Source organism: Crinia signifera, chromosome 6 (assembly GCF_055691185.1).
Source record: "Crinia signifera chromosome 6, ASM5569118v1, whole genome shotgun sequence".
Lineage (NCBI taxonomy): Eukaryota > Metazoa > Chordata > Amphibia > Anura > Myobatrachidae > Crinia > Crinia signifera.
The window spans coordinates 171,233,424-171,250,770 of NC_139222.1; the positions used below are offsets into that span (position 1 = coordinate 171,233,424).

The 17,347-nt window shown below is 42.2% G+C and overlaps 1 protein-coding gene across 2 annotated transcripts in view; it reads left to right on the top strand.

The window, feature by feature from the left end:
• Positions 1-16,251, top strand: part of WIPI1 (WD repeat domain, phosphoinositide interacting 1) — a 53,159-nt gene extending 36,908 nt beyond the window's left edge. For both annotated transcript variants that reach the window (XM_083148113.1, XM_083148112.1), the window contains exons 6-13: positions 608-700; positions 774-844; positions 1,791-1,898; positions 8,337-8,498; positions 8,578-8,685; positions 10,580-10,701; positions 10,788-10,888; positions 15,823-16,251. In XM_083148113.1, coding sequence (XP_083004239.1) covers positions 608-700; positions 774-844; positions 1,791-1,898; positions 8,337-8,498; positions 8,578-8,685; positions 10,580-10,701; positions 10,788-10,888; positions 15,823-15,864 — 807 coding nt within the window. In that variant the 3' untranslated portion in view covers positions 15,865-16,251. The remainder of the gene's footprint in view (positions 1-607; positions 701-773; positions 845-1,790; positions 1,899-8,336; positions 8,499-8,577; positions 8,686-10,579; positions 10,702-10,787; positions 10,889-15,822) is intronic.
• Positions 16,252-17,347: the final 1,096 nt, after the last annotated feature.

The window sequence follows — 17,347 nt, forward strand, 5'->3', positions numbered from 1 at the left end:
TTTTTACCTTGCGCTCCCGTGATCACTATTTAGTGCAAATCGAATGTAGCATGAATTGTATGTAAGAAGTACAGAGATAGCAAAGATTGTATAGCAGTCGAATAGCAAGGGAATCTCACCGTGTGTACACACCGTAGAGATATTTAATTCACATCTTGCATTGGCATATCATGATACATGTGAGTGTTTTGTAGAGTTTTCTCTGGTCACATCTAAGACTGACCCTGAACTTAAGACTGACCCTGAACTTAATAAGTAGAACAGAATGCTCTGTGTGTGTGTGTGTGTGTGTGTGTGTGTGTGTGTGTGTGTGTGTGTGTGTGTGTGTGTGTGTGTGTGTGTGTGTGGGGTAGACTGCATCAAAAATGCTGGTTGACTCAATTCATCTTTCTTGGTAGTCTAACATTAGTAATAATCTCCACCCAGCACTGTCCTACAAACATTGGCCCTTATACTGGTTCACTCGCAAAGGCAAATTCCTTGTCAAATGGACAAAACAATGTGCACTGCAGGTGGGGCAGATGTAACATGTGCAGAGAGAATTAGACTTGGGTGAGTTATTTTGTTTCTGTGTTTATTTTATTTTGTCATTTCTCTCCTCGGCCAGAAAACCGTATGCACAATCCCTGCCCATGATGGCTCACTCGCTGCTATTGCCTTCAATTCTACAGGAACAAAACTGGCCAGTGCTTCAGAAAAAGTGAGTATAAAACAGATCAACAGTAAGTCATGACACTGTGTCTGGTGGCAGCTGAAGGACCTTCTTATTACAGGGTACTGTGATTCGGGTGTTCTCCATACCGGAGGGGCAGAGACTCTGTGAGTTTAGAAGGGGAATGAAGAGGTGAGATTCATAACCTGCACCTTATGTATCTATCTCTGCACACCACCTCTATTATAAGTGTGAACCTTCCATATGGTCCCTGCTTTTGTTGTCACATATATGATTATACATTTCCTCAATCCACACTTTGGCCTATGTCTCCTCTAATTATCTATTCAGAACATAAAAGTAAGTAGCATCTCTCAGATATGTGGACCCAATCCGGTTCGCCATTCCACTGCTCCTTCCTCTCCTTAGTGATCCCAAGGTTTTTTTTTTTTCCAGGCATCCTTTGGAAATGTAGATCTAAAGCTGGGTACACATCTATACAATCCCTGTTTTCTTGCGACCATTCGACCAACCATAGATGCGTCGGACAGTCCACAAACAACAGCCGATGCACGCGTACACACCTATACAATTTAACTTGCGACGTCCGATGTACTCCTGTCCAACAGTCGCAAGAAAAAGATTGAGTAGTATATTACTGAACTATAATCCATTTGTCTCTTTTTTTTTGCACATTTTTAAAGAGGGTTGTTTTAGGTTCATTAAACAAATGTACAATATACTGGATATCTATAATACTTGACCATTAGAGAGGGAGAGGTGTGTTAAACTCTGACTGAGGGACAGCAGAACAGGAAATGCTAAAATGCAGTATCTATGATATGATGTTGCCCTGGTATAGTTTGGTGCTAATTGCCAATTACCAAATAAAACCTCCTTCTCTGGGTTTAATGCAACAATATGGCCACTGCTCTGGCAGCAATTACGACAGACTCTTGCCCTGGTCACAAGTAGATAAAGTTGTCCTTTTACTATAACTTTTCCTTTTTTATCACATTCCTCCACTTCATATCATCTGATTTTAGAGATGTAAAAATAAAGCTGTCTGTTAAGTAACTGATCAACCAACGCACCATTTATATTGTGATGTGGTGTCATGTGTTGTTTCTTGCTGCAGGTATGTCAGTATCAGTTCCTTGGTGTTCAGTATAGACTCTCAGTTCCTGTGCGTTTCCAGTAACACAGAGACTGTGCACATCTTCAAACTGGAGCATATATCAGAAAGGTGGGTTCCACTTTAGACCCATTTTAAGAAATGTTTACGAAAACGGGTTGAAAGCAGGTTTGCAATGTGAAAGAAGCATCTCTAATAAGAATCTGTAATGTGGGGGATCTATGGAATGAAGGAAATATTTAATGACGAGTAACCCATTGATTTATTATACAAAAACAATCATAGAAAAGTAATACTCACAAAACAGATGCATCATCTTCTTCTTGTTCCATGTCCTATTTCTGTTAGATACTATTCTACTTAACATGTGGTATGTATCTGTTTAGGGCTTTAGGTGTAGACCGTGCTAATATACTCGGATATTGAGTTACTAAGGGCTTACCCCTTTTGAATGCACTTCCCCGTGTCTATTCTGGGCTGCTTATGTCTCAACATACTGTTATACCTTAACTGGAATGGACCTACTCAACTGTGTACTTTGTTTGAGGGAGGGCTGTTCCTTTCCTGGCTCAGAACATCCTGTTATCTTTGCCCCTGCCAGTTATCCGTTTCATTTCCTTTACTTGGGTGGGGGGTTATAGGCATATATAGTTAGTTGGGGGGAGGGGGTTAGGTTGTTCGGGATCCAGGTATTCCTAGGTTGGGGTTAGGTCATACAGGGTGGGGGGTTATGGGGAGGTTTGTTTTGGGTCTTTTAGGGATTTTGCTTGGTACTTGTGTATTATCTCGGCGCCCATCGCATTGCTTACCATAAGGCTTAATATGGTATGCAATGAGATGAGATGTGCTGCGATGGGACCCGATCTTATGGTGCCCATACACGCTACGATTATCGTATGCGTTTTGTACTTTTAAAGTACAAAACGCATCGCATATACGATAATCGCGGCGTGTTAAGTGTCTGCCGCGTTCAGATCCGACGCGATGCGCGTCCCCGGGAGCCCGATATAGTAAAGTACAAAAAGGATGTGCAGGCACATCCTTTTTGTAGTCAAAATCAAATCAAATCAAATAGGACCAAAAAAGCGTAGCGTGTATGGGCACCATTATACAATTTAAATTTGTATACCATTGTATATGGCATACAATGAGATGAGATGAGATACGATTTTAAATTGTATAAGCACACTAATGGGTGCTTTCAATGTTAATTGCCCCCCTTATAAGATTTTTAATTGTGTGCTTACAATGTTAAATGCACCCCCACGCCACCCCCACTATCAACGCCAACCCGAAGCGTGGCGAGCCCGCGAGGGGCGGCGGTACGCGTCCTCCGACCTTTTCATACCCCCACTATCCATGTCAGCATGGAGTTGATGTTATATAGTGTGGCGAGCCACCGAGCCCGAAGCGTGGCAAGCGGACGCGTAATACATGTAAAGTAAAACGCGGCCCCTCGCGGGGCTCGCTGCGCTCACCACACTATATAAAATAAACTCCGTGCCGACATGGATAGTGGGGGTATGAAAAGGTCGGAGAACGCGTTCCGCCGCCCCTCGCTGCGCTCGCCACGCTTCGGGTTGGCATTGATAGTGGGGGTGGCGTGGGGGTGCATTTAACATTGTAAGCACCCATTAGGGTGCTTATACAATTAAAAATCTTATAGGGGGGCCAATTAACATTGAAAGCACCCATTAGTGTGCTTATACAATTTAAAATCGCATCTCATCTCATTGTATGCCATATACAATGGTATACAATTTTAAATTGTATAAGATGGAAATCGTGGGCGCCGTGCTAAGAAACAAGTACCTTTTGCTTTATTAGTATAGAATAGCTTTTTTTTTTGTGTGTGTGTGTGAAGGGGGGGGGGGTTGTATTTTGAAGGGCACTATCTTTTCTTTTTCTCTTTTGATTTCCCTGTGCCATATAAATCCTTGTATGCTTTGTCTCAATAAGATTGGATGCTCCCACATAGGCATATGTAGATCTGACATCGTATGTTCTTCTCTTTACATTTGTTTACCCGAATGACGCCTTTGGGTTCACAGTTTATACTTATCCTGTGTACGGTAACCCTTGCTATACCGTTTATCCGTCTCCTATGTGTATCCATATATGAAAATACCTAACCATGTTTTTCTCATGTCCTATATTTGTATGATAGAGAAGTGGGTTGTTGTGCCGCGCTCTGTCACTGAAATTCTACAAGTGGTTTGACAAAATAAAGTGTTTTTTATTTGAAGATTAATGTACATGTACCTGTACACACGGGTGTGGTATGATTCACCGACAGTCGGGATCCCGACAGTCATTATCCCGACTGGCCTGTGTCAGACAGCGGGGCCAGCGCAACAAAGCCCCTTACGGGCTCGCTGCACTGGCCACGCTGCGGGCACGGTGGCGAGCTACGCTCGCCACCTATTCTCCCTCTATGGGGGTCGTGGACCCCCACGAGGGAAAATAGCCAACGGCCATCGGGAACCCGGCCGACAGTGTTTTAACAGTCGGGATCCCGACGTCGGGTTAATGACTGTCGGGATCCCGTCCGGCACCCTGTACACACACAGGAGAATTGGCCTTTTCAATAAACTGTCTAGTAATTAGTGGCTAGAAGAGTTAATTACTTCAAGGTCAATTTTAACTTTAAAAATACTATATGACAAACAAATGAATAATGTGCCTGAATACAGGGAAAAAGAAAAGATCTATAGAAAAAAAATATATACAGAAATATACTGGCATATATTGCACGTCCAATAAATTGCACGGTGTGTACCCTCAGATTGGAAGTTGTGTACACATTAATGTCTCAGTTCTCAATGGATCCCTGTATTGTTGTGGTTCGTACACTTGTACAGCGGCATCACGCTAATTGTAATCCTTGTGGGTAATGTCCTGAAAAAAAAAATGTGGGTACCTGTGCGCACTGTGCTTCGTGTTCGGTGGTGGTTTTCCTGATTGAGGTGGCTGGGGAGGCCGGGTCCCGGACTTTTAGTGCTACGTCTGTGTCCTGTTCAGCACTGGCAGCTACGTGCAGAGCACTGCTGACTGGGCTTCAGTGATCTCAGGCGCTGCTCCCTGTCTGTATGAGGTGTCGCAGCTCACCGCTTCAGCATGCCTCGCTGTCCTTTGCGGTGACCGCTTGCCTCGTTACAGGACCCTGCTGGCTCGCCGTGCAATTTATTGGACGTGCAATATATGCCAGTATATTTCTGTATATATTTTTTTTCTATATATCTTTTCTTTTTCCCTGTATTCAGGCACATTATTCATGCACTATTTTGTTTTGTCATATAGTATTTTTAAAGTTAAAATGACCTTGAAGAAATTAACTCTTCTAGTCACTAAAGACTAGACAGTTTATTGAAAAGGCCAATTCTCCTGTGTGTGTACAGGTACATGTACATTAATCTTCAAATAAAAAACACTTTATTTTGTCAAACCACTTGTAGAATTTCAGTGACAGAGCGTGGCACAACAACCCACTTCTCTATCTTGCATTACTAAACGGACCCAGTCTTCCGTTGAGGTGCAGCTGCTAGTCACAGGAAACACAAAAAATAGATTCAGTGCGCAGGTATAAAAATATTCCCCTTTTATCCTATATTTGTATGTTGCCATCATTCGTGTGCCCTTTCATTATGGGTTCTAAATGTTATAGCTTTAGTGAGCATTTTGTTACTATGAAAAGAATCAATAAAAATGACTGAATATAAATACGACCAAGTATTCACTAGCTGTAACATCTTTACCTTCATACATGTCCTTATAGAAAGTGCCATGTGGGAGTAGTGGGGTTGTACAATGTATAATAGGAGGTGAAGAACGTGTAATATAATAAATATGCTCACACGGGATATCACAACTGCAACTGTTTCACAATCAAGAAAGTCACAATATAGCCTTATAGACCAGCCCAGAGCACTTTTCGCTTGTCCTACTGCTCCTAAGCCACTAATCCTAAAATACAGGCTCATTTTACTTATATAATGGTTATTAATTCTATATAATAATAATATTTTGGAATATTACAGTACTAAATACATTTCAGAAAAAAATTGTGGTTGTGTTGATGAATCAATTGGTTAACAACCAGTGACATCATTGAGCTTAATATTCAGAAGACTTGAATTGCAGTCACTAGGCTGGTTCCTGCTGAATTGATTGAAAACCAATTCATAGATATTGTAGATTTTGTATTCGTTCAGCTTACAAAAGTAATATGTGTAGTGGACTAGTCCATTTAGGGGACACTCTGGTTGTCTGTTCGCTAGCCTGAAATAGCGGGTAACGCTGAACAATAGCCTGAACAAGTAGTAGATTTTTATACAGTGTGAAACCACTGAAATTCTGTCATAGCATAGAACGGTTTCCATTTTTAAATGTTTCATTAGATTTATATATGGTTTGTGTTTGGGGTTTGTGACCCTTTAAAAACAAGCCATTTACCTTTTTTTTTTTTTTCATAAAAAAAAATGTGTTTGTATGCAAGTACACCAATGTGTATTGTATTCCTCCATTAATACATTGTGAAATAATTGTCAGATAGCACTAAACATATTTAAAAAAAAAAAATAATAATAATAATTCACCTAAAATATGATTTTCAGCCTGTTCCGCAGAACTGCGATTTAGCGCCAGGACATTGAGCTTTTGCAGCACTAACGTTTTTCTGCTTAGTGGTAATAGAACCTCACAGTCATGCAGTAGGGAGTGCAGGTGACCTATTCCAGTGGCTCCCAAACTGCAGGTGTATCATGGATTGGTGGTCCAGGACCAATTGTCATTTTAATAGACAAAACCAGTGTTGACAACAATAGTAAGCAACATCAAAAAATTAGGCGCAAATAATCTAGTAAATATCACCACAAATAACAAACCTATTATCCTCAAATTTTTACAGATTTGCGGCTAACCTAAAGAATCTTGGATAATTACTCAATAAGATAGATAGTAGTATTTTAAGAGAGCGCAAATTTATTATTCTAATTTTTATTATTATTAATGACCATATAATTATTTTATAAACATTTACATATCATCCATTTGTATAAAACATAGTAAATTCACAATTTTTATAAATAGATAATGATCCCCATTAGCCCAATTATGCAATACAATTATTCTGATGACAAATTAGCTCAGGCCCTTCAGTTGCAGTCCTGTGCAAGTTGAAAGAAACTGTTATATGTACTTGTAAATATAAACTGAGCCAAAGTACTCAATATTGATTTGTCCAGAATGTTAATAAGTAAAAAGATACCAATAAACTCTCTCCAGATCGTCTCCACCTGAAAGAGCTGTATAGCCTTGGAAGTAAATGCTGGGGTGTATATTAGGACAGTCTGACCTGCTATGGTCAGATATTGATGGAACACCTCCACCGAGTGGGAGCCTTACGTACTTTTGATGTGATCACACTGATAGCTGTGGGTCCAACCAGCAGGAGACTGTGATGCAGCCTCGTGCCCTCCCACTTCCTCGCCGGAGGGAGCTTCTATGGCTCTAAAGCTGTGTACACATGGAGCAATATAAGCACTGGCAATATATTGCTCAGCAATCATATCTCTCAGAGTCTCGTTTTCATCAGCGACCAGAGATGGTCGCTGATGAAAATGACACACTGCCGGGAGAAGAGGCAGGGGAAGTCGCTGGTCGGAGGAGCATGCTCCTCCAACCAGCGACCATTAGGTGGCTGAAAACTGGAGCGTGCACCCGGCCATTTATCACCGGTGCACACTCCAATCGCTGACAATATTGTCACTCTGCCTGTGTGTACACAGCTTTAGATGCAGATCTTTAGTGTTGGCAGCAGATGGTATATCGCTGGAGTCTCTGGTGGCTGTGTCACTCTCCACACTGATTAAGGTATTCAGCGGCAGCTGTAATGCAGGGAAGCACTGGAGACCAGTGACATTTTGGATGTGGATCAAATAGCTTTTTAAAACCCCCAATCTTGACATGTTTTTCTGCAGTAATGTATTGCAGTTTCTCAGTGTCGGCTGTTAGTCATAAAATATGTGGCCAACCGGAAGCGAAGTAACTGAACCCAAGGATGACTTCTAAGCATCATTTTCTTAATTACATGTTTTCCCCTAAATTTCTAAAAAAAACTAATGTTTGCCTTAGGGATTCCATTAAAAACAATCGTGATACTCTTGTGCATCATGATACATAAACGTTTGGGAACCACTGGCCTAGACGAATGGTTTCTGGCCAGTAGATGGAGCAGCAGAAAGCTACTTTAGAGCAATAATGACATTGATTTTACACACCGCGGTGCTGTGCCTTCAGTTGCAGTCCCTATAATTAGTTTGTTTTAAGTAAAGAGTTCACATCCAAGGAGTCATCCAAGTTTTAAATTATTATTAATTATCTTTTGTACGACCCCTGGAGAGGACATGTAGATAGTCAAGTGAAATTTGCTCCCCCCCCCCCCCCCCAAGGCAAGTGTCCTAGGGTCTTTGAGGGAAAATGTACACAATACATTGACGTTACCAGGACTGGAAAGTGGGGTTCTGCTAACTATTCTAAAATGATCCCCAGATCAGAGGAGAACTCCTCCTGGAGCGGCTACATGGGCAAGATGTTCATGGCAGCTTCCAACTACCTCCCAGCCCAAGTGTCCGACATCATGAACCAAGACCGGGCGTTTGCCACTGTACGTCTCAATTTCTCCGGGCACAAGAATGCTTGCACTCTGGTGACGTGGGTATACTTTTGTTGCACCTATATTGTTACCTGTATGGCCACGCTTTAATAAGTGACAAGTCTTATCTACTTCCAGAATACAGAAACTTCCACGCCTTCTAGTCACCTCATCTAGTGGCCATCTCTATATCTACAACCTGGACCCACAGGATGGGGGCGAGTGCGTTTTAATTAAAAAGCACAGGTAAAAAGTTAGTGTGGAGGGGGATTGGTATGTTCCAAAAAGGCCCGTTTCTGGAGCATTGGGCCTTATTCTAGTTGACTCGTTCTGACAAAATCCTTCTTAGGTGGACAAAACCATGTGCACTGCAGGTGGGGCAGATGTAACTTGTGCAGAGAGAATTAGATTTGGGTGGGGTTTTACTTCAAAGTGAGATCTATATTGCAGTGCAAAAATAAAGCAGCCAGTATTTACCCTGCACAGAAACAAAATAACTCACCCAAATCGGTACTTGTGTAGAATCACGGCTCCCACGATGGCCATCGCATACCACGATGGCCGATCGCATGCGATTTTTAACAGAAATACATCCAAATGCATTGAAATTAGTATCAAACATGTTCAATGGCCCCCAAAGGTCATTTTTGAGGCTGTAACACCCCCACTATCAACGCGAACCCGAAGCGTGACGAGCGCAGCGGTACGCATCCTACGACCTTTTCATACCCCCACTATCCACGTCGGCGTGGAGTTCAGAATAGAAAGTGTGGCGAGCGCAGCGAGCCACCGAGCCCGAAGCGTGGCGAGCGGACACTGATACCTTCACAGGTATCCGCGTCCCCTCGCGGGCTTCACAGGTATCCACGTCCCCTCGCGGGGCTCGCCACGCTTCGGGCTTGGTGGCTCGCTGCGCTCGCCACACTTTCTATTCTCAACTCCACGCCGACGTGGTTAGTGGGGGTATGAAAAGGTCGTAGGACACGTACCGCTGCGCTCGCCACGCTTCGGGTTCGTGTTGATAGTGGGGGTGGTACAGCCTGAAAAATGACATTTGGGGGCCATTGAACATGTTTGATACTAATTTCAATGCATTTGGATGCATTTCTGTTAAAAATCGCATGCGATCGCATGCGATTTAAAAAAAAAATGCTTAAAAACGGCAAAAATCGCATCCCATCGCATGCCATCTCATGCCACTACATTTGGCATGCGATGGGAGCCGTGATACTACACAAGTACCCCCAAATTTAATTCTCTCTGCACAAGTTACATCTGCCCCCCTGCAGTGCACATGGTTTTGTCCAGCTAAGAAGGAATTTGCCTCTTAAGAGTGAACTAGAATAAGGCCCTAAGTGCAGTGAATATGTAATGAGCGGCTCCCCTGCTGATGTCATGTGAAAAAAAATATAATTTAATATATATTCATGTGCTGCAAAATTACTGATTTTTTTTTTTATTTTTTTTTACACCAAAAAAAAAAAAAAGAAACCTTTATTTTAAATCACATTCCAGTTCACCTTAAAAGGATGGCGAATGCAAAATGGTGAATCATGGCAAAAATCACTGTGAAAGCAGTTTTCCATCCTCGCATTGAATATACTCTCAGCGAATCACAGTGAAAACCCCATTGAAATACACCAGCAAATTGCATTGAGCATGAAAAGGAGAACTGGCCGGCATTCACTGTTCGCTTTCGGCGAACAATAAACATTGCATAGGGTGAATCAGAGTTTCAGTGATAAGATTCACAGCAGAGAGTAAATCACAGCCCGATTCGCCCCAAACAAATGGTGAATCCAGAACATTGAATACTGCCCAGAGTGTGTACAAAAACTAAATAAGAGTACCCAACATAGGAATATATGAGCAATTTAGTCAGGCAACGATAGGTTATAATAGAAAAACAGATAATCATGTAAGTTCCAGATGAGAAACAGATTGAGGGGGATAGTCAGTCTCACCCAGCCATCTCCCATCGGGCCAGCTTGACAGCCGTGACCCAACATTGAATAGTTGGGCTTCCATTGATGGGGTTTTTTTTTTTATTCTCATTGGATGTGATTTTCATGTGTGTTTTCATAGTAATATGGTGGGAAAAACAAATGTTTTATAACCTTTATGCCTTTACTTGGTGCAGCCTCCTTGGTTCAGGAAAGTCAGACACAGACGGAGATGGTGAAGCAGAGTGTCCAGCACCTGTGTCTTACGCTGCCACCGTGGCCAGGCCAAGCAATGTACCCTCATCATCCACTATGACAGGTAATATACCCTGTCACTGGTGGTGTCGTGTTATGTTATATTTACCTATGTTGTGGCTCCCTAACATAAGCCTTTGTTGCCCTTAGGGTACTCGGAAGATGGCGGGGCACTGCGGGGAGAGCTTCTTCCAGAACATGAGTTTGCTGTGGGACCAGTCTGCCTCGACGATGAAAAAGAGTTTCCTCCTGTGAGCATTCAGGGTCCCTGAGCTCCCTCAGACAGCAGGGGGGAGAGTGGCACTTAAGCCTACATTCCACTGGCCAGCCAGAGACATTGAACCATAAGCCAAGTCCTGGACTGCAATTAGAATGTTACAGATGGGTATTTAAAAAGAAAAATGGATTCGGCAACATTTTTAACAGTTTCAGCACCACAAGGTGCATTTTGTTACAGTGTGTAAAGTTTTAGTATCCAGTTTACTAAAATACTTTTGAGAAGAGTCAGTATTGACTTTTAGCTGTATGGGGGTTAAGTTGTAGAAAGAAGTAATATTTTAATGTAGCGGTGGTGCCTTGCAAATTTACATTGACTTATATATTAAGTATTCAGGGTGTGTACTAGTAAGGTAGATATACATGCCTATAGTATTATGGATAATGGACGAGTCAGCTGTTAAATAGGGGGCTATGTGTTCTGTTGGCCCCATCTATCTCTTTATATTGAAACCTACTGTTTAAGGTTTACTGCTGAGGCCATTTCTTTTTATTTTACATGGAAATGTTTTAATGAAGCGCTTCTGGAGTCTTGCGGAGTGTTGTGTTCCTCATTCCTGTGTGGGATGATGTAATGTGCTGTCTGTGCAAAACTTAGAAGCATCATTAATCCATTGCATTACACCCATATAATGGATAGTTATGTGAAGTTCTATAATCTTCCTGTCATGAAAATGACATTTTATGTTGCCAAATTGGAACCACCCACAACCACTTGTCATCCTGTAGGTGGCACTAGATATTGTGTGGGAGTGGCGTTGTGTATAACAAGTCCCTCTGACTGTATGAAGTCCTGCTCATATTTGGACTCCATTTTCATGTGTTGCCTAATGTTTGCAGATTATAGGATTAAGGCAAATAAATAGCTGTATTTTTTTTCCTAAAAATATGAATCATTTTTACTATTTGCCCCCCCCCCTTCTCTGTATAACGTGATGTTGCATATTCTTATACTCCACAGCTGTATGTAATTCTCATCAGCTGTTGTAGAGCTACAACATCTAGCAATAGGGACACCTAGAAAATAAGAACTGACTGCAGATAGATGTAAAATGTACTGTGCAATCATTACATGATTTGTCTTCCCTTCTGTTGGATTAATCTGGTAGGGCTCAACAGTATTTCATTATATAAAGGTAAATACTAAACAATTGAGTGGATCTAGAGCCATGGAAATATAGCTAGAAATAAGCCATGTAAGAGAATGAGTTTATACGTTTAATATAAAGTGACTCCATACAGTATTAATTTTTCCTTACTTGACTGCGTTGGTGATTTCTGTTATAATAGTCTGTACAGTGTTCTATGCAATGTGTGGGAAATATGGCAGCATCCAGCAACTTCTAACAATAAATAGAACTGATATTTAAAATGTATATTTACTAAATAATGCCTTTTTAAAACCTGACTATTTTGTGTTTGTACCCGCAGTCTGTAAAACCACACTACTATTAAATGCAACTGGCTTTGTCCTTAATAGTATAACAATAATTCTGTAGGCAAACACGCTGATGGATGCTGCTTTAATAAATCCGGTACTCTTTACCTAGAAGGGCGCCCGTCGCGGGCATCGCGGGTACATTTATGTATGGCCGCGACGCGACCGACGCGATGCCCGCGATTTCCCATTGAAACCAATGTTAAACATGAAAATCGTGTCGGTCGCGTCGCGGCCGGCCATAAATGTACCCGCGATGCCCGCGACGTGATGCTCCCGATTTCCCATAGGAATCAATGTTAAAAGGCGCGATGGACCCGATTTTACTGTTAAATGGCTCAATCCACCCGATTTGGCCATAGGAATCAATGTTAAATGGGCCACAGAGCCCATTAACCCTTAAATGTCCCCCCAAATTTTTAACGCCACCCCACGATCCACGCCAACCCGAAGCGTGGCGAGCGCAGCGAGCCCGCGAGGGGCGGCGGTACGCATCCTCCGACCTTTTCATGCCCTACTATCCACTAGGGCATGGTGTGAGAATAGAATAGTGTGGCGAGCGCAGCGAGCCACCGAGCCCGAAGCGTGGCGAGGGGACGCGGATACCTTCACAGTTATGCGCGTCCCCTCGCGGGCTTCACAGGTGTCCGTGGCGAGGCGGACACCTGTGAAGCCCGCGAGGGGACGCGTCTACCTGTGAAGGTATCCGCGTCCCCTCGCGGGGCTCGCCACGCTTCGGGCTCGGTGGCTCGCTGCGCTCGCCACACTATTCTATTCTCACACCACGCCCTAGTGGATAGTAGGGCATGAAAAGGTCGGAGGACGCGTACCGCCGCCCCTCGCGGGCTCGCTGCGCTCGCCACGCTTCGGGGTGGCGTTAAAAATTTGGGGGGACATTTAAGGGTTAATTTGGCCTATTTGGCCCCAAATCGGGTCCATTGAGGCATTTGACAGTAAAATCGCGGTCAATCTGCCGTTTTAACATTGTTCCCTATGGGTAAATCGCGGTCATCGCGGTCATCCCGATTTACCCGCGATCACCGCGATTTTTACCCGCGACGACCGCGATTTCAATCGCTGGCGCCCTTCTAGGTAAAGAGTACCATAAATCCTAATAACCTTGGTACTAATTAAGTCACCTGTGCTCAAGCATGGATATAACTAAAACCTGGACTGTTAGGGCAGTATTCAATGCCTTTTTTTTTCTCCCTGTGCAGCTAATCTTGTTTAGGATTCGCTGCACAGTCACCGGGTTCCTTCTCCCCCTATTTAATGCCGCAGGGGCTCGCTGACCCTGACGGCGAATTTGAACCCCTGTGGCGAACGCTGCAGGGAGCTAGGGGATGGTGGCAGGCAGGGAGATGGAAGTCTCCCTGCCATCCCTAGAATGTGTGGGGGGAAGGAGGGCTGTGGAGGGAGCCGCTGCACTGGTCCCTCTTGTGCATATGTAATGAGCGGGACCAGTGTGAAGTGAATATGTAATGAGCTGCTCCCCGCCCCCTGCTGGCGAATGTGTAAAAAAATATTTTTTTTTATTAAATATATATTCATGTGCTGCATGCACATGAATATAAATAGCATGCCCCTTCACAAAATAAAATTTCTGATTTTTTGACACCAAAAAAAAAATCCCTTTTATTTTAAAAAATCACTTTCCAGTTCACCTTAAAAAGATGCCAAATGCAAACCGGTGAATCATGGCGAAAATCATACTGAAAGCAGTTCTCCATTGTAGCATTGAATACACTCTTGGCAAATCCCAGTGAAAACCCCATTGAAATACACCAGCAAATTGCAGCAAGCATGACACTAAGAACTGGCCGGCATTCACTGTTCGCTTTCGGTGAACAGTGAAAATTGAATAGGGTGAATCAGATTTTCAGTGAAAAAGATTCACTGCAAGGAATGAAAACAGCCGAAAAAAACGGTGAATCGGGAGAATTGAATACTGGCCTTAGTGTGTCTTGGGGATTGAGTTTGGAATGCCTAGAATAGAGCTTACAGTTACAACAATCTGCCATTACATTGAAACCAGTAAAGTAAATACACATTGAATATCTTATTACAACGGCAGATACTAAGGGGTCATAGGCAGCAAGTGAACACTCGGTTCCTGAAATTGATGTGTTTGAAGAAGGACAAATGGACATTTATAAGGCCAAATTGTGTCAGGTAGACGATTGAAGGTGCCCATACATGGTGCGATGATTGCACCAGTTATGGGCTGCATCGCAAAGTATGCGATTTGCATGCGATGCAATTCGAGGACAGTACAAAAAAATATGTGCAGCACATACTTTTTGTACTGTGCGATGTGATGCCTGTGGGGGCGCGCCTCGCATTGCAGTATGGGCACCCTGAGAGCAGGGGTGGGCAAACCTGTCTGCGAAATCTACTAACAGTTCATGTATTTCAGGCAACCTGTGGATGTATAGTAGGAATGAATGCAGCATGTTTGAAAATGTGACAGTTAGTAATGACTACAGCTGTGCACCAGCTAGGTGATGTGGGAAACAAGGACCGTTGGTAGATCTCGAGGATCGGTTTGGCCACCCCTGGGTTAGAGCATCTCCAAAATTTAAGGTCTTGTGGTGTATTCCCAGTTTGCAAAGGTTAGTGCCTACCTAAAGTAGTCCAAGGAAGGTGAACCAGCAACAGTGTTACGGAAGCCCATGTTTCACTGATGTATGTGGGGAACAAAGGCTAGCCTGTCTGGTCAATTGCTCAAAAAAGCTAATTTAACATACCTTTCTGGAAAAAGTAAATGCTGGATATGATAGAGAGATGTCAGAACACACAGTGCATCGTAGCTTGATGCATAGCCACAATCTGGTCCATGCTGATGGCTGACTTGTTGCCCGTCGAGGCCTTGGTGGGTCAGAGCTGTTTTGGTAGCACAAGGGGGTCACAAAGTTACACTGCTATGGCTGGACAAAACTAGTATGACTTGTAGACAAGGCAACCTCTTTGAGGACACAGATAGTTTGAGGATTTATGGTAGGTGATTTCTGTGGTCCTCCCATAGAATATATTTATTTGTGCTTCATACACATATTCCTCTCTATTGTCAGAATACTTTTTTATAATGTATTTTGTACGCTTTAGTCCAGTAGCATGCCAAATTCAGATGTTGTGCTACATTTGAGCTGCATGGTTTCACACTCACTGATACTTGTTCGCTAGCTGTGTTGCACGGCAGTAACATGCTACCATTCAGTCAGTGTCTAGCTATTTACAGGTGGCACAGTATTCCTGGAAGTCTCTTCATTTTCTACAATCGAGCAGTAAGATGTTGAATAGGGTAAATAACCGCTCTATATGTCTCATTGAACCTGTGCTGATTTACAGTCTGGAGTTTTGTTCTGTAATGACTTATTTGTATGAATACAACTTTATTTATATGAATACAACTTTATTTATAACACACCCTTTAAACTGGAGAATAAGGTGGTTTTGTTTTGATTTTGGTAGATAAGTTTGTGCCGCGGAAGTCAGAGAGACGAGGTGCCGTGACCAGACGCCAACAAGCAGAATTGCACGCGTGGAATTGGGCCATATATGGAGGATCGGCTTGTGTGAGGTTCAAGTTAGCGTGTATAACAGTGGTGCCCGTCCCTCTAATTTATAATATTCACAGCCAAAGGGTGTGATATAAATATAGTGTATTTATCTAATGTATTCCAGACATATTACATGTATTATTTGTATTTATCCTTTTATAGAAATGCTTGTCCCTTAATTTATGCAATTTTATTTGTACAGAACAAATGTTCAACCATAGGAAAGCCTTTTTAAATATCTAAGTATATGTATTAATACACTAATATTTTACCCAACCAAAATGCATTTTACAAGACAATGCAAAAAAATATTGTGAATGAATAAAATGTATGCAATCGAGGAGTCTTCTTTCTGTGATCATGGGCAGACATTACCTGCAAAACAGATATAATATAGCAACAGTGGGAATTGTTTTACCAGCCACACTTACCCAAACAGCTATAAACTGTGTTTGCAAAAGAGTTTTCTGTTGTAAGATTATTATATATATATATATTTTTTTTTTTTTTTTGTAGACATGTAACTACTATTAGGTGCTGTGCTCTTAAACACATAACTTGTTATTCTACCCACAAGTATTTGATGATTTTTTTAAATTATTATTATTTTTAAATGTGTATATTGAAATCTTTATCAGAACCATGCAAAAATGATTATACACCGCAATTAAAATAATGAACAGATTTTAATAAATAGGCATTTTTAGAAAATAAGTAATACAAGGATAAGGACAGTACTTTGCATGTAGAAAACTAACCGCATAGGCATCCCTGGAACACACACCTTCTGTAGACCACAAGGGGCCACAGGCTTCAAACATATTTACAGGCTTGTTGGAGAAACCAAACGCTAAAACGTAGGAGCTTATGGACAGATTTATATTCATCTCAGAGAAGTGATAATGTGGCTGGTACTTTATCACTGGCCAATCAGCTCCTAACTGAAGTTATAGGTTAGGTTTGGAAAATGACAGGTAGGATCTTATTGACCGGTGATAAAGTACCAGCCACTTTAATCACTTCACCGAGCTTATTGACCCATCCACCCCTTTAACAATGCATACTGTGGTCCCCACTAGGAGCAGCATAAACGGTGTAGTGGTTAGCATTACTGCCTCACAGCACAGAGGTCATGGGTTTGATTTCCACCATGGCCCTAATGCTGGCCACACATCAGATCATCTTTCCTCCAACCAACCAACTAGTTGGTTGGATGGAATAAAAACCTGGAACTGGATAGGAGCAAATGTAATTTGTAATTAAGTCATTTGTTTCTCAAATCTGAAAATGGACAGCTGTCACTCAATGTACTGTAGTTGGACCTATTTTATTTAAACTATTTCACTGAATGTTTTTGTCCATTCCTCCTGAGTTTGTGAGCAAATTGCTTATTGGCATTTGCCCTAATACAGAACCAGATTTTCGGTCCAACCAAC